Source organism: Ovis aries, chromosome 1, assembly GCF_016772045.2.
Source record: "Ovis aries strain OAR_USU_Benz2616 breed Rambouillet chromosome 1, ARS-UI_Ramb_v3.0, whole genome shotgun sequence".
Taxonomy (NCBI): Eukaryota; Metazoa; Chordata; class Mammalia; order Artiodactyla; family Bovidae; genus Ovis; species Ovis aries.
In genome coordinates, this window is record NC_056054.1 from 239,833,043 (window position 1) to 239,855,624 (window position 22,582).

General features: G+C 35.9%; 1 protein-coding gene across 2 annotated transcripts in view; it reads left to right on the forward strand.

The window, feature by feature from the left end:
* Window positions 1-22,582, forward strand: part of HLTF (helicase like transcription factor) — a 59,736-nt gene that overhangs the window by 18,527 nt on the left and 18,627 nt on the right. The window contains exons 8-15 of one of the 2 annotated variants that reach the window (XM_012101702.5): window positions 979-1,074; window positions 6,656-6,731; window positions 7,974-8,064; window positions 9,946-10,028; window positions 10,114-10,158; window positions 11,017-11,106; window positions 18,058-18,155; window positions 22,418-22,561. In XM_012101702.5, coding sequence (XP_011957092.1) covers window positions 979-1,074; window positions 6,656-6,731; window positions 7,974-8,064; window positions 9,946-10,028; window positions 10,114-10,158; window positions 11,017-11,106; window positions 18,058-18,155; window positions 22,418-22,561 — 723 coding nt within the window. The remainder of the gene's footprint in view (window positions 1-978; window positions 1,075-6,655; window positions 6,732-7,973; window positions 8,065-9,945; window positions 10,029-10,113; window positions 10,159-11,016; window positions 11,107-18,057; window positions 18,156-22,417; window positions 22,562-22,582) is intronic. The other variant, XM_012101705.5, reaches the window with a different exon arrangement.

Below are 22,582 nucleotides of genomic sequence, written 5' to 3' on the forward strand. Positions count from 1 at the left end.
GTTCATGTTTTGGTATGCAAAAGAAGTATTTTGTGTTCTTCCCATCTTATTACAATAAAAGATCCATACTTAAAAGAGGTGAGATTTGGTAAAATGAATATGTACTGCTTTATCAAGAGTATTCTTAAAGTAAACATTTTTTTTTCTTTTTACTGTATGTGTTAGTTAGAAATACGATGACTCCTGGTATAGTACAGTGCCAACTGCTTTGTTTCATGCTAAGGCAGCAGCAGCAGCTTTGCCCACCATTGCAATTTTGTGGAATTACTACAAATATCCAACACAAAGTTTGAGTAATACCAAAATATTTTTGACTGTACACACTCTTAAAAGGGCCCTAGGGGGAACTTCTAGGAGCTGTGGACCAGACTTTGAAAACGGCTGCTTTACACTGCTTCCAACTTGAAAGAGATTTATTTCTGTGTTGCTCACTATAAATTCAGCTAAATAGTGGAAAATAATGAAAATTTTTATATTTCTGCTTTTAAAAAATACAAAAGAAGTATCTCGTCCTTTATGCTGTATTGATAAGGAATAGCCTTTAAGTTTTGAAATTAAGTTTAATAAAATAATGACTCATGTTCATACTGGAATTACTAATCATTTTAAGTTAGCTTTGAATTATATGGCAAGCAAATAGTTGTGGTTTCATGATAAAGTTATTAGTTCAGGGTTAAATGTGAAATTTTAAATGGCAGTTGTTCAATAAAATAACATTTCTCAAAGATGCTTATAGTATTTTAGAGTAAATTACATAATAACTCCCAGTAATACAGAATGGTAAGAAATTTCCTAATATAATCAGTGAAATAACTTCATTAATATATATATTATTTAGCATAATAATCAGGACACTTCTGTGGCCCTAAATGCTATTTGATGTTTTTTTTTACTTTATTTGAAAAATTGGTTTTGAAATGTTACCTGGTATTCTGGGTTTCAGAATCTGATCGTTTTTCTTTGTAAAACATTTTATAGGGCAAAACTCTGACAGCCATTGCAGTGATTCTTACCAACTTCCATGATGGCAAGTCTCTTCCTGTTGAAAGAATTAAGAAAAATCAACTGAAGAAGGTAAAGTATTAGTGTTCTTTTCCTAAGCTCTCTGGTTTATTGTAAAACTTATTTTGTCATTAAAAAATTATTGGCAAACAGTTGATAATACCCAGTTTTTAGAGGTATGATGAATGGCCTTGTATATTGCTGATGAGAGTAAAAGTTGATACTACATTTTGAAGTCAGTTTGGTAATATGTATCAGAAGCATTAAAAGCATTTATAATCTTTGACTCAATAATGCCGTTTAAAAAAATTGTCTGAAGAAGTTGTCAGAAATATATTTATTCCAATGAGAAAAATACAGCTTTATTACCCCAGCATTATTTTAAAGGCAGAAAAGCAATACCTTTTAATAAGATGATAATTAACTTATTGTCAAACTATAAAATCCCATTTTTGAAGAATACTTTCATGATCTTTTTAAGTTAAAAAAATGAGGCCAGGTACATCTTCTGTAGAATTTGAATCTTCATTTGTAAATACATATTTGTATATGTCTTAAGTATAGTCACACGTACTGTATGTGCCAAAATGTTAATAGTGATAATTCTGTCTTATTGATGAGTGTATGGGTGACTATTCTTGATACTTAACTTATGTATGTTTTTATATATCGTAAATATACATATAATATATTTATATTCAGAACCACTTCAGTATTCTTGCCTTGAGAACCCCATGAACAGTATGAAAAGCCAAAAAGATAGGACACTGAAAGATGAACTCCCCAGGACGGTAGGTGCCCAGTATGCTACTGGAGATCAGTGGAGAAATAACTCCAGAAAGAATGAAGGGATGGAGCCAAAGCAAAAAACAATACCCAGCTGAAGATGTGACTGGTGATAGAAGCAAGGTCCAATGCTGTAAAGAGCAATATTGCATAGGAACCTGGAATGTTAGGTCCATGAATCAAGGCAAATTGGAAGTGGTCAAACAGGAGATGGCAAGAGTGAACGTTGACATTCTAGGAATCAGCGAACTAAAATCGACTGGAATGGGTGAATTTAACTCAGATGACCATTATATCTACTACTGCGGGCAGGAATCCCTTAGAAGAAATGCAGTAGCCATCAGAGTCAACAGAAGAGTCCGAAATGCAGTACTGGGATGCAGTCTCAAAAACGACAGAATAATCTCTGTCGTTTCCAAGGCAAACCATTCAATATCACAGTAATCCAAGTCTGTACCCAGACCAGTAACACTGAAAAAGCTGAAGCTGAACAGTTCTATGAAGACCTACAAGACCTTTTAGAACTAACCCTCCAAAGATGTCCTTTTCATTATAGGGGACTGGAATGCAAAAGTAGGAAGTCAAGAAACACCTGGAGTAACAGGCAAATTTGGCCTTGGAGTACAGAATGAAGCAGGGCAAAGGCTAATAGATTCTGCCAAGAGGATGCACTGGTCATAGCAAACACCCTCTTCCAACAACACAAGAGAAGACTCTTCACATGGACATCACCAGATGGTTGACACCAATATCAGATTGATTCTATTCTTTGCAGCCAAAGATGGAGAAGCTCTATACAGTCAACAAAAACAAGACCAGGAGCTGACTGTGGCTCAGATCATGAACTTTTTATTGCCAAATTCAGACTGAAATTGAAGACAGTGGGGAAGACCACTAGACCATTCAGATATGACCTAAATCAAATCCCGTATGATTGTACAGTGCAAGTGAGAAATAGATTTAAGGGAGTAGGTCTGATAGAGTGCCTGATGAACTATGGATGGAGGTTCGTGACATTGTATAGGAGATAGGGAGCAAGACCATCCCCATGGAAAAGAAATGCAAAAAAGCAAAATGGCTGTCTGAGGAGGCCTTACACATAGCTGTGAAACGAAGAGAAGCGAAAAGCAAAGGAAAAAAGGAAAGATATACCCATTTGAATGCAGAGTTCCAAAGAATAGCAAGGAGAGATAAGAAAGCCTTCCTCTGCAATCAATGCAAAGAAATAGAGGAAAACAATAGAATGGGAAGGACTCGAGATCACTTCAAGAAAATTAGAGATACCAAGGGAACATTTCATGCAAAAATGGGCTCCATAAAGAGCAGAAATGGTCTGGACCTAACAGAAGCAGAAGGTGTTAAGAAGAGGTGGCAAGAACTGTACCAAAAAGATCTTCATGACCCAGATAATCACAATGGTGTGATCACTGACCTAGAGCCAGACATCCTCGAATGTGAAGTCAAGTGGGCTTTAGGAAGCATCACTACAAACAAAGCTAGTGGAGGTGATGGAATTCCAGTTTAGCTATTTCAGATCTTGAAAGATGATGCTGTGAAAGTGCTGCACTCAATATGCCAGCAAATTTGGAAAACTCAGCAGTGGCCACAGGACTGGAAAAGGTCAGTTTTCATTCCAATCCCAAAGAAAGGCAGTGCCAAAGAATGCTCAAACTGCTGCACAGTTGCACTCATCTCACAAGTAATGCTCAAAATTCTGCAAGCCAGGCTTCAGCAATACGTGAACCGTGAACTTCCAGGTGTTCAAGCTGGTTTTAGAAAAGGCAGAGGAACCAGAGATCGAATTGCCAACATCTGCTGGATCATGGAAAAAGCAAGAGAGTTCCAGAAAAACATCTATTTCTGCTGTATTGACTATGCCAAAGCCTTTGACTGTGTGGATCACAATAAACTGGAAAATTCTGAAAGATCTGGGAATACCTGACCACCTGACCTGCCTCTTGAGAAACCTGTATGCAGGTCAGGAAGCAAGTTAGAACTGGACATGGATCAACAGACTGGTTCCAAATAGGAAAAGGAGTACATCAAGTCTGTATATTGTCACCCTGCTTATTTAACTTCTATGCAGAGTACGTCATGAGAAACACTGGGCTGGATGAAGCACAAGCTGGAATCAAGATTGCCGAGAGAAATATCAATAGCCTCAGATATGCAGATGACACCACCCTTTTGGCAGAAAGTGAAGAAGAACTAAAGAGCCTCTTGATGAAAGTGAAAGAGGAGAGTGAAAAAGTTGGCTTAAAGCTCAACATTCAGAAAACCAAGATCATGGCATCCAGTCCCATCACTTCATGGCAGATCGATGGGGAAACAGTGGAAACAGTGGCTGACTTTATTTTCTTTGGCTCCAAAATCACTGCAGATGGTGAATGCAGCCATGAAATTAAAAGACGCTTAACTCTTTGGAAAGAAAATTATGGTCAACCTAGATAGCATATTAAAAAGCAGAGCATTACTTTGTCAACAAAGTTCCATCTAGTCAAGGCTGTGGTTTTTCCAGTAGTCATGTATAGATATGAGAGTTGGACTATAAAGAGAGCTGAGTGCAGAAGAATTGATGCTTTTGAACTGTGATGTTGGAGAAGACCCTTGAGAGTCCCTTGGACTGCAAGAAGATCCAACCCGTCCTTACTAAAGGAGATCAGTCCTGGGTGTTCATTGGAAGGACTGATGTTGAAGCCGAAACTCCAGTACTTTGGCCACCTGATGCAAAGAGCTGACTCATTGGAAAAGACCCTGAGGCTGGGAAAGATTGAGGGCAGGAGGAGAAGGGGACAACAGAGGATGACATGGTTGGATGGCATCACCAACTCAATGGACATGAGTTTGGGTAAACTCTGGTAGTTGGTGATGGACAGGAAGGCCTGGTGTGCTGTGGTTTATGGGGTCACAAAGAGTCGGACATGACTGAGTGAACCAAACCGAAGAATTAATAAAGAATTAGTTTTATAAGGCAAATAAGTGCTATTAGAATGAAATGGTTGTTGTTCATTCTCAACTGAAAGTCCAAAGAACTTATAATGGGAAATAATTTAAGTACAAGGTATATGCAAAATATTTTTTTCTTTTGGACTTTTCTCTGCTACTGTTCTTCTGATTTCTTCATTTTCAAAGATGCTGCATATCGGTTTCCTACTGCTGTTTATTATTTTCCATTTTCTTAATTTCCAAGCTTAGTTGCATTTCCTTCTTTGTACTTTTATTGGAAGTTTAACTATGGTATTAAAGTGTAAGATTCAGTCCCCTACCCTGAATATTCCAGTGTTTTTTACCTTTTTTTCCCCCCTACATTTTAGTTATTAAAACTGAAAAATAGTTCCTAAGACTATGTAGAAATTCATTGTTAATTACCTGTTTAACAGTAAGGCATTCTTTTTTCCCCTTAAGATCAGCCATGCATTTAACGTGTTATGTAGTAGAAAGGCTTTATGATATTTTGTTTGCTACATTAGTTGAAATTGAGACTGAAAATGTGATTTCCAGCCAGGCATTTACTGCAATAGAAATTTCATTATGTTAAATAGATTTGGATATTGCAAACTTACAGAGTAAAAATTAAATTCCATGAGATGGGAGCATAGTATTTGATAGTTTAGGCTTTATATGTACATTCTTTTTGACCTTCATGAAGAAAAGGTTTGCTGAGCCAAGTCATTGAATGTGAAAAGAATAATGTAAAGGACATCCTTTGTTTTGTAGATAAAATTTTAAATTATTTCTCCATGCTGTTTAATATGAGTGATTATGCTGATTACTGAGGAAGACTGGGTAAGATGTCTTGACTGAAGGCATTTTTAACATCTGCTTCTTGGAGCTAATGCTTTTAAAAATTAATTATCTAATTTCTAGTCACATATTTCTAAATATGGTATATCTTGGATTTTTAATTTATTTAGACTCATACTGTTGAAAGGGGATAGATTTTCTTTTTAACCACATTTTTAGAGAAATGTAGACTCTAGTGGGATTTTTTAAAATGTTTAAAATTATCTTTTAAAAAATAAAATAAAATCTTTTATTGGCCTTAATTCTAGGTAAAAATTACATTGTACTCCTGCTATCCAATCTTGAACCCACTCTGAGGTTTTGAACCCACTCTGAGGTTCAAAATAATGATCTTCCTTTCACAATATACCTACCTTTCTTTTTAAACTGAAAGAATTAATTTAATTAAACCCAATTTTACTTGTCATTCCTTCATACAGAATCAAGTCTAGAATTAAGTCTAGGAACCCTGCCCTAGTAGACTCAGTTGAAAATGTTTTCACAGAGAAGTATAAAAGTTTGCTTTTATAGAAGTTCTTGTGCTCACATAGATGCATTTTTGAAACCAACAGGAAGGGAAAAGAACAAAGAATTGGCAGGAAAATCCCTGATAGAGCAGGGGAGCAGGCACTCTGATACCTGACTATTGGATCTACCCACTCTAAGAATTACAGAGAAAAAAAGGATGTCAATGGCAGCTTAGCTTCATTATAGATCTGTTATCTATTGAGAAGGGACTCTAGGTTTGAAAGTTTCTAGTGTTAGAATTCCTTTTAATTTTGAAGTAAATCTCATTCATAACTGTTTCTCACAGTAATATGCCATTTATAATTGAAGTTTGCTTTTTTGTATTTCTTTTGAAAAGGTCGAGACAGACTAGTTTTCTTTTTTTAGATACCTGTTGAAATTTTTTTTCAATTTGTACATTTTTCCTCTTAATGTACCTCCTTGCATTGCTCCAGAATAGGGTAGCCATTTAAGTAGTCTTTATTGTATAAAGTAAAGCAGTATAAAATAGGATATATTTTTAAGTTTATTTAAAACTGACAGCAGTACTATGTAAGAAATATGCCTTTTCATCTAGGAATGTAATGTTTGTGATGAATCTATGGAACTTGGAGGAAACAATACCAGTGAAAAGGCAGCTGGACTAATCAAAGGTAAACCTTCATTTTGAACATGACCTCATAGATTTTTCCGATTTAATGATGTAATTCCACCTCTGGCTTTAGTACTGTACAAAAATTTCAGATTATTTTTTTCTAAAGAATCTCATGAAAACTGGTAGTCAAGAAAAATTTCATGAAGGAGGCCATGATGAAATTGGGTGGTAGCACATTAAAGAATCTGAGGAAGAACATTTTTGGTTGAGAAAAAAAGCCCCAGGAAAGGGCAGGTAAAAACAAAACAAAACAGAGTATCTTGCTCTGGGACCTCAGAATAGTTTGTGGTATTTATAATGTAAAGAAATAACTGAATATGAATAGGTAGGCTTGAATAGCAGCAGATTTAGATAGGTTAGAGCCAAATTAGAGGAGAAATGAAAAGGGATGCAGTTATATGGTTGCATTTAGCAGTTAGTGACTTTCGTAAAATTAATTTCTGAAGATTGGTTAGAGTAGAGCAAGACTGAAGATATTTTAAAATAAGACTAGTAGATGAAGAAATAGAAATAACATCTGTGTTCTGTTACTGATTTTGCTATGTTTGAGACGGGCAAAATAGATGGAGAGAGAGGCAGAATTGAGGGCTTCGAGGTGGGGGCAGGGTTTAGGAAAAAATTTTGCATGTAATGGAAAGAATAATTTGTTGGCCTTTGGGAGGAAATGTGATCAAGGAAATAGGTAGATGAGTTAGCATGAGAAGGAAAGGAAATAATGCTGAGGAAAAATATAATATTTGAAAGAATTAAAAAATTTAAAAAAAGGAAAATTGGTTAATTTATAGAAGATGACACCTGATTTTCTTTATAAAGTGAAGTAGGTCATCTGCTGAGAGTAAAAGGAGTTTAAAATCTGGGCGGAGGATCCAGTGTATGATAGTATAGCTGTTCAAGGTGAGTGGGTAGGGAGGCACTGTGATAGGTAGAAGAGTTGCTAAGTGATACAAGGTTGACAACTGAGATTGGGAAGTGTACATTTATTATACCACTTGTTTATTGTTCATTTTTTTCTGCAGCAGCTCTCAGCTGCCTTGGTATAGCAGGAAATGCAGTCAGTGTGGGGACTGACTGGATGACTACAGGGGAAACAACCAGGTTACAAAAAAGTTGAAATTACTTTTGTGAGAAAATACTAGATTAGGAAACTAGCTATTGAGTTAGAAAACCAACGTTTTAAGAAAGATGCTTCTTGTCTGAGATAGTTTACTAATACTCTTTATCCTTTTCTTTGAAATGAAAGAATCTAGATGTAGTGGAGAACCCAGTATTTCAGATGTCAAGGGAAAGAATAAATATCCCAAATCAGAATTCTCTAGCTCCCGCCCCAAAAGGTAAACTCTATTATGGTTTGATTTTATGTAATATGTTTAAACTCTTTCTCTATTTTCTTACGTATGCAAGAAAGATATGACCATTATCTCCACAACATAGTTCTTTCAAATACATTCTTTAATTTGAAACTGCTAAAATCATTGTGACTTAGGGAGGTAGACTGTTCTCATTTTGTAGGTTAAAAAGTAACATTAATATATAAAAGAAGTAATCGCTAATTTTTAATAATCACTATCTTTCTATCATTTTCCTGTTTCTTTCACATAGGAACTGAGATCTCACTCTTGGGTTTTTTGTTTTCATTGAGACTTAAGAAGAGTTTTCTTTGTGAATTTAAGGAGTTGAGAACTGATATATATTTATTGGACGACTTGACAAAAGCATTGTTTGCTCATTTGAGTTGTTTCTCAATTCACCTTTAGTAGAAATAAAAACGAAGAAGGCAATGGCAAGCCACTCCAGTACTCCTGCCTGGAAAATCCCATGGACGGAGGAGCCTGGTAGGCTGCAGTCCATTGGGTCGCTGAGAGTGGGGCACGACTGAGTGACTTCACTTTCAGTTTTCACTTTCATGCACTGGAGAAGGAAATGGCAACCCACTCCAGTATTATTGCCTGGAGAATCCCAGGGACAGAGGAGCCTAGTGGGCTGCCGTCTGTGGGGTCGCACAGAGTCAGACACGACTGAAGTGACTTAGCAGCAGCAGCAGAAATAAAATATGATAAAGTTGTTTATGGACAGTATTATATTCATGTAGACTGGAAGGAGAATTTGAATAAAACCCATAATGCCCCTCTGATTTCCACTTGAATTGTTAAGTTTACAAATTTTATTTATTTCTGAGGTAGATCTAAATACTTGGCTTTTGTGTTTTTTTGTTCACTATCAATACCTGCAGGTATGACCCCAAATCTGAGTCCCTCTTAGCTATTCTATTTGAAATAGAGATTTCAAATCTGGGGCTTTGTTAATTGTTCTGTCTTTAATACCTGTCTGAACTGAGTATAAAACCAGGACTCATCAGTTTCCCTTTTATCTAGATCTCAAATCTTATATAACTCTGAACTGAACATGAGTCTGGGTAACAGAGTACTATCAGCTGGACAGGATTAGGTTCAAGGGTGTGAAAATAATGATGACATGGGAAAAACAACAACCAACACACAAACTATTAATTAAACTATTAATTAAAACATAGAGATATACTTACTGTATAGCCGGGACTATTTTAGAGGCTTTACATGTGGTAACACATTTTATTGTACAGACTGAATTGTATCTTTATTCCTATTTTCCAAGTGAGGAAACTGAAATGTAGAAGAATATTAGGTAATTTGCCAAAAGTCACATTGCAAATAAATGGTGGAATGGAGATTTGAATCTAGGCAGTCTCATTCCACAGTCCATTGTTTCTAGGCACTTAAACATAGTACTGTACTACTTCTACACGGAATTTATATAAGTTTCTATTATGAAATAATTACATTTTTGCCTCTTAGCTGTTTACTTTATATTGGAGGGTTTTCTTTGATAATCAAAATCACTTCTTTTTTGTTCTAGTTTTATACAAGTATTTTAATTGAATTACCAAATACTGAATAAAGTGTTGAAGAGATTACTATTCTAGAAGGTTTACTTTCTCAAATTTATTTTAATAATCATAATACTGTATTATGTACAGTTAAATGCATCTGGCTGTGAAAGCAAAATGCTTTTAGCAAATTTGGCTTTTATTTGTCAAATAAAATTTATTTTCTCTTGAAATTTTCTCAAAAAATAAACCAGGGTAAGACAAAAGCATTTGTATTACATTTATTAAACAGATTTTATATCCCATTTTATTTTGGGTTGATAAAAAAATTGTGTATACTTACTTTTAGGAGAAAACCTGCTGCTGTACAGTACACTGAAAGTAGTGATTCAGAGGAAGTTGAACCAAGTGAATTGCCACAGAAAATGAAAGGTAATATGAAATGAGTTTGATTTGATAATGTGTCCTGTATTTTAATTTCCTAGTGTGACCACATTATATTTGGTTTTGTTTTTAGGCAAACTGAAAAGAACACAATCAGAGACTAAAATCAGAGTAAAAGGTATGTGTGTACATCTCAATATCCCCTATCTACACTTAAAGATTATTAAAGTAATCATTGATTTGTATCTGTCTAGCTTGGAATTCTTTAGTAATAGATCTTAAATTTGACTACTTTTTACATTTAAACTATTTGTGGAGTTTACCAAGGGTGTTAAATGAATGAAGCAAATTGAAAGAATAGTTTCAAATTAAAGTCTAAGAGAAAATATTTAAACTGACTTTAGACAAAACAAAAATCTTTCTACTGCTTATGAAATGACTTCAATAAAACCTGTTTTGTATATGTATAAATTGTAGTTAGAGAAGTGGGGTGAGACTGCCTTTTTGTCAATATAGCTCAGCTATTATATTTAGCATTATACAAATTTACAAATGTTGAGTATCTTTACTTTTTCCTTTGTCTTTAAAACATCTTTACTTTATCTCCTAATCTGGTTGTATCATATTCCTAGGCTAAGAAATTGTGTTGCATTTGGAAGATAACTTATCACCATTTGACTGATCTGAAAATTTGGCAGCATCTTCATTAAAAGTTAAACACCTGTTTCATTGAAAATATTCTCCTTCCACCTAGGAGCTGAATCACTTTGCATTTGACTGCTTCTACTTTCATATTTCTTCCTTTGGAGAAGCTTCAGTTTATCATGAATGACTGTTTCTTTTCTGAGCTAGAAAGATGCTTAGTGTCAAAAGAGGCAGTTTTAGTTACTAGAAATAATTTTATATTTATTTAGTAATACAAACTCTTAAAGTTTGTAAGTGGTATTGTTTCCTATCCTTAGAAAGTTATCTGTACTTAAGTACAGGAGAGAATTAGTTTTCAAATTTCTTAATGATTCTGTGGTTTGTACTTCAGCAGGATCTTCTAAGGTTCAAGAGGATGCAGAGTTTGAATGTGCACTTACTTCATCTACCCCTGCAGCAAAAAAGAAAATGTTGAAAAAGGGTAAGTAAATCTGCTTTGTTTGGTTTATTTTTTCTGTTTCTCAAATAAAATTTTAAATGACAAAAGTATAAAATCATATTACTAGAAAAAAGTAGAGAAAAAATAGTCTCATTTTTTAAAGTACAATTTATTGTACTTGTATTTTCCTATTCTATTTGTTTTAGTTAGGTCAAAAATATGATGGACAGAGGTCTCTTACTCATCTGAGTAGCAGAGATATTGTTTCTAGTAAAGGCACAGAGCAATTTATGGCTGTTTTAAAACTTAATTTAATTTGGATTAATTAGAATTGTAAATATTTATTATTGGTATGAGAATTTGTTTTTCAATTAAAAATGTGAGTGATATTTATTATTACTTTATAATTTGTAATTCGTAAGAAAGTGACACTGCTAAAGAGTCTAAATATTTGAAATGGAAAGAGATTGGACTGCGGTTAAAGAGATCTAGCAAATTATTTTATCTCTGTACCTTAGTAACTTCTGTTTTACATAGAAGATGCAGCAGACAAGTCTATTTTCATGGGGCTTATGTCTATTGATGAGGTGGAAACATAAACATGTAAACATAATTTAAAATGTTTTTAATTTATTTTTTACTTAAGTGTGGTTGCTTTACAGTATTATATGTTACAGGTATACAGTTTTTAAAGGTACTACTCCACTTATAGTTATTATAAAATATTGGCTATATTCCCCATGTTGTACATTATATCCTTATAGCTCATACCTAATGTTTTGTACTTACTCCCCTGTCTCTCCTTTGCCCCTCCCCTATTCCTTCTCCCCACTGGTGACCACTAGTTCTCTGTATCTGTGAGTCTACTTTTTTGTTATATTCACTAGTTTGTTGTATTTGTTAGATGATTCTTATAAGTGATACCATACAATATTTGTCTTCTCTGTCTGACTTATTTCATTTAGCATAATGCTCTTCAAGTCCAGTCATGTTGTTTCAAATAGTAAAATTTTATTTTTCTTTTTGAAAATAATATTGTTTTATTTATTTTTGTTGTTGTTCAGTCACTCAGTGTCTTTGAGACCCCATGGACCACAGGATGCCAGGCTTCCCTGTCCTTCACTATCTCCTGGAGTTTGCTCAAACTCACGTCCATTGAATTGGTGATACAATCCAACCATCTCATCGTCTGTTGTTCCCTTCTTCTCATGCCCTCAGTCTTTCCCAGGATCAGGGTCTTTTCCAATGAGTCGGCTTTTCGCATCAAGTGGCCAAAGTATTGGAACTTCAGCATCTGTCCTTCCAATGAATAGTCAGAGTTAATTTCCTTTAGGATTAACTAGTTTGATCTCCTTCCTGTCCAAGGGACTCTCAAGAGTCTTCTTCAACACCACAGTGTTGGACCTCTTCATGGTCCAACTCTCACAGACATCTGTGACTACTGGAAAAACCATAGCTTTGACTAGATGGACCTTTGTCAGCAAAGTAATGTCTTTTTACTACCCTATCTAGGTTTTTCATAGGTTTTCTTCCAAGGAGCAGGAGTCTTTTAATTTTGTGGCTGCGGTCACCATCTGCAGTGATTTTGGAGCCCAAGAAAATGGTCTGTCACTATTTCTGTTGTTTCCCTATCTTTGCCATGAAGTGATGGGACCGGATACCATGATCTTCGTTTTTTGATTGTTGAGTTTTTAAGCCAACTTTTTCACTCTTCTCTTTCACCTTTATCAAGAGGCTCTTTAGTTCCTCTTCACTTTCTGCCATTATTTGTTTTTAACTTTTTCTTTTGGCTGTACCACATGGCTTGTGAAATCTAAGTTCCCAGACCAGAGATTGAACATGGGCCTTAGCAGTGAAAGTGCTCAGTTCTAACCACTGGACCACCAGTGAATTCCCCAAATTTCATTCTTTTTTAATGGCTGAGTAATATTCCATTGTGTGTGTGTGTGTGTGTGTGTGTGACATCTTTTTTTTTTTCCCATTCATCTATTGATGGACACTTAGGTTGCTCTGTATCTTGGCAGTTATAAATAACGCTGTTGTGAACTTTGGGGTGAGTGTGTTTTTTTAGAGTTAAGTGTTTTTATCTTTTTGTATATACCCAAGTGTAGAATTGCTGGGTCATATGGTTCTTTGAGAAACTACCTTACTGTTTTTCAGTTGCTGTACCAATTTTTATTTCCACTAATAGTATATGAGGGTTCCATTTTTCTCTACAGTTTCACTAACATTTATTATTTGCATTCTTTTAGATGATAGCCATTCTGACAGGTATGAGGTATTTGATACCTCATTGTAGTTTTGATTTGCATTTCCCTGATGGTTAGTGATGTTCAGTATATTTTCATGTGTGTGTTGGCCATCTACATTTCCTCTTTGAAACAATGTCTGTTCAGGTCTTCTGCCCATTTTTTAATTGGGTTGTTTGTGTTTTTGATGTTGAGTTATATGAGCTGGTTTTATATGTTGGATATTAATCCCTTATTAGTCAAATCATTTGCAAATATATCCTCCCATTTAGTAGGCCTCCCATTTAGCTTATTTGTTTTGTCAATGGTTTCCTTTGCTGTGCAAAAGCTTTTAAGTTTAATCAGGTCCCGTTTGTTTATCTTTGTTTTTATTTTCTTTAGGAGATGGATCCAAAAAATATTGCAGTGATTCATATCAAAGAGTGTTCTGTTTTCCTGTAGGAGTTTTATAGTATCTGGTTTTACCTTTAGGTCTTTAGTCTATTTTGAGTTTATTTTCATATGTGGTGTTAGTGAATATTCTACTTTCATTTTTTTACATGTAGCTGTCCAGATTTCCCATCACCGCTTATTGAAGAGGCTGTTTTCCATTGTATATTCTTGTCTTTTTTGTTGTAGGTAATTGATAAGTGTGTAGGTTTATTTCTGAGCTCTCTGTACTGTTCCATTGATCTATGTGCTGCAGCCATACTGTTTTGATTACTGTAGCTTTATAGTATAGTTTGAAGTCAGAGAGCATGATTCCTCCAGCTCTGTAAAAATCACTGCTACTAAACAGAAAAAGGAAAAAAAATGAACTTATTTACAGGACAGCAGTGAAGACGCAGACATAGAAACCAGATTTGTGGACACAGTGCGAGGAGGAGAGGATGGGGCAAATTGAGAGAGTAGCATTGAAACATGTATATTACCTTATGTAAAATTACATAGCCAGTAGGAGTTGCTGTATGACACAGGGAGCTCAATTCTGGTGTGCTGTAACAATCTGGGGGGTGGGGGGGTGGGGTAGGAGGGAGATTCAAGAGGGAGGGGACATATGTATACCTATGGTTGGTTCATGTTGATCCATGGCAGAAACCAGCATACTATTGTAAAGCAGTTATCCTCTAATTAAAAATAATTAAAAGAAAAAGAAAAAATGAATAAAAAGAAATGAGGACACTTTAAGAGACTTCTGGGAAAGCACCAAGCTCACTAATATTTGCATTATAGTACTCCCAGAAGGAGAAGAGGAAAAGAAAAAGCCTGAGACGTAATAGCTAAAAACTTCACTAACCTGGGAAACAGTCACCCAAATTGAGGAACAACTGAGTTCGATACAGGATGAATCCAGGGAGGAACATGCTAAGACATTGTAATTAAAATGGCAAAAATTAAAGAGTAAATATTTAATGCAGCAAGGAAAAAGCAGCAAATAAACATACAAAGGAACTCCCTTAAGGATATCAGTTGATTTTTCAGCAGAAACTCTGCAGGCCAGAAGGGAGTGGCTTGATAAATTTAAAGTAATGAAAGAGAACAACCTACAGCCAAGAATACTCTACCCAGCAAGAGTCTCCTAAAGATTTGATGGAGAAATCAAAAGCTTTACAGACAAGCAAAAGATGAAAGAGTTCAGCACTACAAAACCAGGTTTACAACAATTGTTAAAGGAACTTCTCTAAGCAAAAAAGGAAAGTCCACAACTAGGAACAAAATTACGGAAAGAAAAAACTCACCAGTAAAGGGCAAATGTACAGTTAAAGTAGAAAATCATCCTCATACAAAGCTAGTTACGGAGGTTAAAAGACAAAGTAGTAAAATCATCTATGAAGCAGTTAAGGAATACACAAAACAATTAGATGTAAAATATCTCAAAAATAGTAATCATAAGGGAGTTTTAAAATGCATTTGAAATTAAGAGATTAGCAACTTAAAATAATTATGTACAAAAACCTTATTAGTTCAGTTCAGTCATTCATTTGTGTCCAACTCTTTGTGACCCATGGACTGCAGCATGCCAGGCTTCCCTGTCCATCACCAACTCCCAGAGCTTACTCAAACTCATGTGCAATGAGTCAGTGATGCCATCCAATGATGGTGATGCCATCTCATCCTCTGTTGTCCCTTTCTCCTCCTGCCTTCAATCTTTCCCAGCGTCAGGGTCTTTTCCAGTGCATCAGTCCTTTGCATCAGGTGGCCAGAGTATTGGGGCTTCAGCTTCAGCATCAGTCCTTCCAAAGAATATTCAGGACTGATTTCCTTTAGGATTTACAAAACCTCATGGTAATTGCAAACCAAAATCTATAAAAAATATACATACAAAAAAGAAAAAGAAGTGCAAGTATAACACTAAAGATAGTCATCAAATAATAAGAGAACAAAAGAAGGGGAAAAAAGACCTACAAAAGGAAATCCAAAATAACTACCAAAATGGCAATAAGAAGATAGATATATATCAATAATTATGGACCAGATGTTCCAGTCAAAAGACATAGAATGAGACTTTCCTTATGGGCAGTGGTTAAGACTTTGCCTTCCAATTCAGGGGGTTCAGGTCAATCCCTGGTCAGGGAGCTAAGATCCTACATATTTGGGGGCCAAAAAACCCAAAATGTAAAGCATAATCATTATTTTAACAAATTCAATAAGGACTTTGAAAATGGAGCTTCCCTGGTAGCTCAGTTGGTAAAGAATCCGCCTACAGTGTAAGAGACACAAGAGACTCTGGTTTGATCCCTTGGTCAGGAAGATCCCCCCATGGACAGAGGAACCTGGTGAACTACAGTCCATAGGGTAGCAAAGAGTCAGATACAACTGAAGTGACTTAGCGAGCAGCAAACATGAAGAAAATAAAGGAAAATAGTGAAATAAATACTGACCTTAGGTTCCTGGTTAAAAATTACGAAAGGAGTACATCAAGGCTGTATATTATCACCCTGCTTATTTAACTTATATGCAGATTACATCCTGCAAAATGCCAGGCTGGATGAAGCACAAACTGGAATCAAGATTTCTGGAGAAGTGTCAATAAGCTCAGATGTGCAGATGACACCACCCTTATGGCAGAAAGCAAAGAGGAACTAAAGACTCTTTTGATGAAGATGAAAGAGGAGGGTGAAAAAGCTGGCTTAAAACTCAGCATTCAGAAAACAAAGATCATGGCATCTGGTCCCATCACTTCATGGAAAATAGATGAGCAAACAGTGGAAACAGTGACAGATTATTTTCTTGGCTCCAAAATTACTGTGCATGGTGACTGCAGCCATGAAATTAAAAGACACTTGCTCCTTGGATGTGGAGCACTGAAGAACTGATGCTTTCAAGCTGCTGTGTTGGAGAAGACTCTTGAGAGTCCCTTGGACTGCAAGGAGATCCAACCAGTTAATCCTAAAGGAAATCAGTCCTGAATATTCATTGGAAGGACTGATGCTGAAGTTGAAACTCCAGGACTTTGGCCACCTGATGGGAATAGCTGACTTACTGGAAAAGACTCTGATGCTGGGAAAGACTGAAGGCAGGAGGGAAAGGGGATGAGCGAGGACAAGATGGTTGGATGGTATCACTGACTCAAAGGACATGAATTTGAGCAAACTCTGGGAGATGGTAAAGGGCAGGGAAGCCTGGTGTGCTGTAGTCCATAGAGTCACAAAGAGTCAGACACAATTGAGCAACTAAACAACAACAACCTATTTAAGAAGGTGATATTTGAACTAGCAAAGAATGATGAGAAAGAGTTAAGTTTTGTCTAAAATCAGAAAATTAAAAATAGAAAATTCTTTTTAGATTACTCTTGACCCTAACTGTAGAAATTTTAAGAAATGTGGGACTTCTCTGGCAGTTCAGTGGTTAAAACTCTGTGCTTCTAATGCAGGTAGCAAGGATTAGATCCCTGGTCAGGAAACCAAGATCTCAGAAGCTGTGGGGCACAGCCTGCCCCACCATCCCCCGCCCCCCCCCCCCAAAAAAAATCTCAGTTTATAGGCAAGGAACAGGAACACACAGTGTACGGAACTGTAAATTACCTTGGAGAACAAGTAAGCCATACAGTGAACCCAGAGATACTAGAGAGTGATCAGAGAGAGAAGCTGACTAGACAGAGTGGGCATCTGAGTCAGTTGTGTCTTTTACAACAATCTCAGAAGTGATACACTATCACTTCTACCATATCCTGTTGGTCATATTGTTGTTGTTTAGTTGCTAAGTTGTGTCTGACTCTTCACAACCTCATGGACTGTAGCGCATCAGGCTCCTCTGTCCATGGGATTTTCCAGGCAAGAATACTGGAGTGGGTTGGCATTTCCTTCTCCAGGGGATCATATACACCAAGTCTAGTTGAATGTGGAAGAGGGCTATACAAGATTGTGACTTTGGGGAAATAGATACCATTTGGGCCCATCTTGGAGTCTGATACCACATTAACTATAGTACAAATTCAGAAAACTGCATAAAACAAATTTTAATAACTATGAATAACCTAACAAGTATTAGGAGATAGTCCAGACTTCTTCCCTATGCCCTTTCTCAGTTATCATTCTCTACATTCCCCATAAACAATCACTATTCAGATTTTTAGTTGTATAAAGTGGCAAGGTAAAATCTAGTTCCTGTTACTTCATTATGGTTAGAAACAGAAGTTTTTTTGTTTCTTTTTAATTACTCCTAATTTCTCTTCATAGAGGCACATTTTTGACATATCTTTATTGACTTCATGTATGTTTGAGAAAAACCTGCTGAAGGATGTGTCGCTGATTCATTCTTTTAGGAGCATCTGCAGTGGAGAGTTCAAAGAAAACTGATGTTGAAGATAAACCAAGAACAACACTGATCATCTGTCCACTTTCTGTGTTAAGCAACTGGATGGTAAGTCTTTACAGCCCTTTAAAAATATAATTTATATTTGTCTTACACTATAAGAGAGTCATTCATTGGGAGAAATACGGTTGGTTAGCACTTTATAGTTAAATTCAAATAATTGTTAGTTGACTTGGGGTTATTTTTACTGAATTGAAGTAGTTTTTCTCTGAAAATGTATAGTAGAGAAAGAAACATTTTCAGTTGCTATTGTAAGATTTGACTTATACTTCTGCCTCTTTCCTTTCTGTCTCCTGAAGTAGGAAAGGTGTATAGTTTAAGACCACACCATATTTATGAACTGTTGAAATCTCTTTCTGAAGCGCACCACTAATGATAACTTGTTTATTTTAACAGCGTATTACATTTAATGAGCTCTTATATGCTCAGTTTTTCCTAAACTCTTCCCATAGATTTTCTCAATGAATCCTCATAACTAGTATTCTCATTTTCCAAGTGACTGGATTAAAACACAGAGAAGTTAAATAACTTGCCTAAGGTCGTCCAGCCAATAAATGATGGAGCAAGGAGATAGTGTCCAACATTCTGACTCTAGAGCCTATACTTTTAAGCTACTCGCCAGAAAATATAGTCTTTTTTTTTTCCTTCGAGATTGCTTTTCTGTTGTAAAACATTACATTGGAATGGAGCCTTTTTTTGTGTAGGAGCAGCTTGATTCTATTTCCTTTCTAGTTTGACCTTCAAGCTGCATGTTTTAATGAAATAATGACTGTTGAAAGCATTGTGAACATAAAGACCACTGGATTTGAACTTCCATTCTTGCCACCTGCAAGGTTATCTGCATCTGTCCTCAACTTGCCTCCTTTTATCTCAGACGTGGAAGAGTTCCTACTCTTTATAAAGATCAGAACATGAGTCTGTACATTAGATTTCATCTCTTTCTGCTTTTGCATTTTGTCTGTTATTCTTCCTCTTGTCTGGTTATCCAGTCTCTCTCCACTGGCTCTTTCATGAAACATACTCAGATCCTTTTGATTTTCAAATGCTTTCTCTTGAGTATGTCTCATATTTAATGATTATGTCTCATTTTAAAGGAGTGATGGTTGAGCATATAGGGATAAGAATTAGAATTTTGTAATCTCTGCAAGTTGCTGGTTTCCAAGCCCCCCAGTGACATAACTGTACAGTACTGTAATAAGCAGGCTAGAAGTAACCTTTCCTTCCTTTCTTTGTCTTCAGATGTGGGAAAGAATCCAGTTAAAGGAGTAAAATACCAATCCCAAATACACCACATAATTTTGGGGGCTATTTAGGTTACCTGTCGTCCCAGTGGAAAATTAAGTAGTAACTCCTATTTCATTCACGCAGACAGACACACACATACAACCTACCACAGTGACTACAAACTCAATACTATAGGTTCTCTTTCACCAAGAGTTAATTTTCTTTTATGTCAAGTCTAATTTTCCACAAATATTATCTGTTCCATTTAAAGGCTAACACATTGATTGACTTTTCTCATACTGTTCTCTTTCTCCTTTCCTTTTCCACTTGATGAAATTCTTGATAAAATTCTGTTGATAATTGATAAAGATTTCTTAATAAAATTTCTGCATTTTCACCTTTAATGTTTCATGTTTTTTCTTCTTTATATTTTTGCCTTTGCTGTTTCAGATTTCATTCTCTCTTTAGCTCACAGTAAGTCTGGGTTTTGCTCCTGTCTTCCTTAGTCTCGTCAGAGACTTCATTGTTGCCGTGTCCAGTGAATTCCCTTTATGTTTTCCCCTGCACTGACTTTCTTTTTTGTTTTCCTTTTATTACTTTTTGTTATGTGTTATTTTGTAAATCATCTTTAACCATTTTGGTAAATAGAGGGAATGAGCATAAATTACAAATTTAAAAATTAATCTTGTATTTGGTCTTAAAACTTTGATATTCTTTGGTCCTTCACTCAAGATTTTGTTGCTGCCCCAGTGACCATTGTTTTTCTCCACTTCTTCCATACATCATATGTAGTCTGCCTTTTTTCTCCTAAGCTTTTTTTTTTTTAAGTATTATAAAAATTTGTAATGAGATCCATGTTCAGTTCAGTTCAGTCGCTTAGTCGTGTCCAACTCTTTGTGACCCCATGGACTGCAGCACGCCAGGCCTCCCTGTCCATCACCAACTCTTGGAGTTTACCCAAACTCATGTCCATTGAGTCGGTGATGCCATCCAACCGTTTCATCCTCTGTCGTCCCCTTCTCTTCCCGCCTTCAGTCTTTCCCAGCATCAGGGTCTTTTCAAATGAGTCAGTTCTTCGCATCAGGTGGCCGAAGTATTGGAGTGTCAGCTTCAACGTCAGTCCTTCCAGTGAACACCCAGGACTGATCTCCTTTAGGATGCGCTGGTTGGACTCCTTTGCAGTCCAAGGGACTCTCAGGAGTCTTCTCCAACACCACAGTTCAAAAGCATCAATTCTTTGGTGCTCAGCTTTCTTTATTAGTCCAACTCTCACATCCATACAGGACTACTGGAAAAACCATAGCCTTGACTAGACGGATCTTTGTTGGCAAAGTAATGAATGTCTCTGCTTTTTCATATGCTGTCTAGGTTGGTCATAACTTTCCTTCCCAGGTGTAAGCGTCTTTTAATTTCATGGCTTCAGTCACCATCTGCAGTGATTTTGGAGCCCCCCAAAATAAAGTCTGCTACTGTTTCCCCATCTATTTGCTATGAAGTGATGGGACTGGATGCCATGGTCTTAGTTTCTGCATGTTGAGCTTTAAGCCAACTTTTTCATTCTCCTCTTTCATATTAGTCCTCTAGATTTAAGAATCAAAAGTTTGCCACATTTGCTTTATATTTTTCTTTGCTGGAATATTTTAAATTGTGCCTCAGACCTCATGTCTTATCCTCCAATAGAAGCATAAGCTTTGCCCTTTAAATATTGCTCTCTCTAGCCTCTTTCCCTAAACCTACCTTTATCATTGTATTTGTTTTCCTTAGAGCATCTTATTTATTCCAGTGATTTCATGTCCTGATACTGATAACTTTGAAGTCTATATCTACATTTGCATTATAGGCCAATATTTAAATTTTTGTGGTATATTTCTCCAGTTAGATATTTTAAGGTGACCAAAAATTTAAAATGTCTAAAATAGTAATACTCATTACCTCTTTCTCATCTTTATGCCTGTTTTTCCTTAATTTTTTTAAAAACTTCTTTGTATCATTATCACACAGTTCTTCTAGTAGTTTTTTAAGTTTCAGAGTCTTCTTTTGATTTCTCCCTTTTCTTCATATTCCATATTAGTTCTCAAGTCCCCATCAGTCCATGTACATATCAGCTGTTTCCATTCTGGGCTTTTGCCATTCTGGTTTAGGTCTTCATCTTTCATCATTTTTCACCTAATAGTTTCCCAGCTATGTCTCCTTAGTGTCTTCTCTTTCTCATCTTTTTTTTTTTTTTTCCTGCTCAGAATCTCTCAGCTCTGTTGTTTTCATAAGTTAAAAAAAACCCAAACAAAAAACTCTGTAAGTTTAAAAAACTGATTGTGTTGTTAAGGAGGGCAGTAACCTGGTCTTATTTTTTTCTTTAGCTGTACCATCTTTCTAGTTTATACCTGACAAATAGTAGTCTTATAATAAATGAATGAAAGTGGATACTGTGCTTGAAACTCTACCTACATTCATGAAAATATTCCTTACTGTTCTTTTATTGTTTAATTTTTAAAGATTAAACTGGAATCATTAAAGATCCTTTTTGTAGAATACTAAATTTAAGAAAACCTAGTTACTGTCTTAAAAGAGCTTGCTGCTGCTGCTGTTGCTGCTAAGTCGCTTCAGTTGTGTCCGACTCTGTGCGACCGCATAGATGGCAGCCCACCGTCCCTGGGATTCTCCAGGCAAGAACACTGGAGTGGGTTGCCATTGAACGGGAAAAGTGAAAGTGAAGTCACTCAGTCATGTCCAACTTTTAGCGACCCCATGGACTGCAGCCTACCAGGCTCCGCCGTCCATGGGATTTTCCAGGCAAGAGTACTGTAGTGGGTTGCCATTGCCTTCTTTTAACTTCTAAAGATGAAGCAGCCACTCACTGGTAGGGCCAGGCAAAATTTATATAATGTATTATCACTGTAAATATGTCAGTTTCTCTGGCAATAAAATATTAGTATTGTTATTGTTGTTTTAGTTTAGATTTCGTGAAACTTGTTTTTATGGGATTTTAGTAGTTTGACTCGTCAAACTGCCAAGACAGTATATTTTATGTACGTATTAAACCTGATACTAATCTTCTCATTATTAAAATATTTCTAATTTTCTTTTAGGACCAGTTTGGACAACACATAAAATCAGATGTGCACTTGAATTTTTATGTTTATTATGGTCCTGATCGTGTTAGAGACCCAACCTTGCTTTCAAAACAGGATATTGTTTTGACTACATACAATATTTTAACTCATGACTATGGTGTAAGTGTGTTGATACTCAGA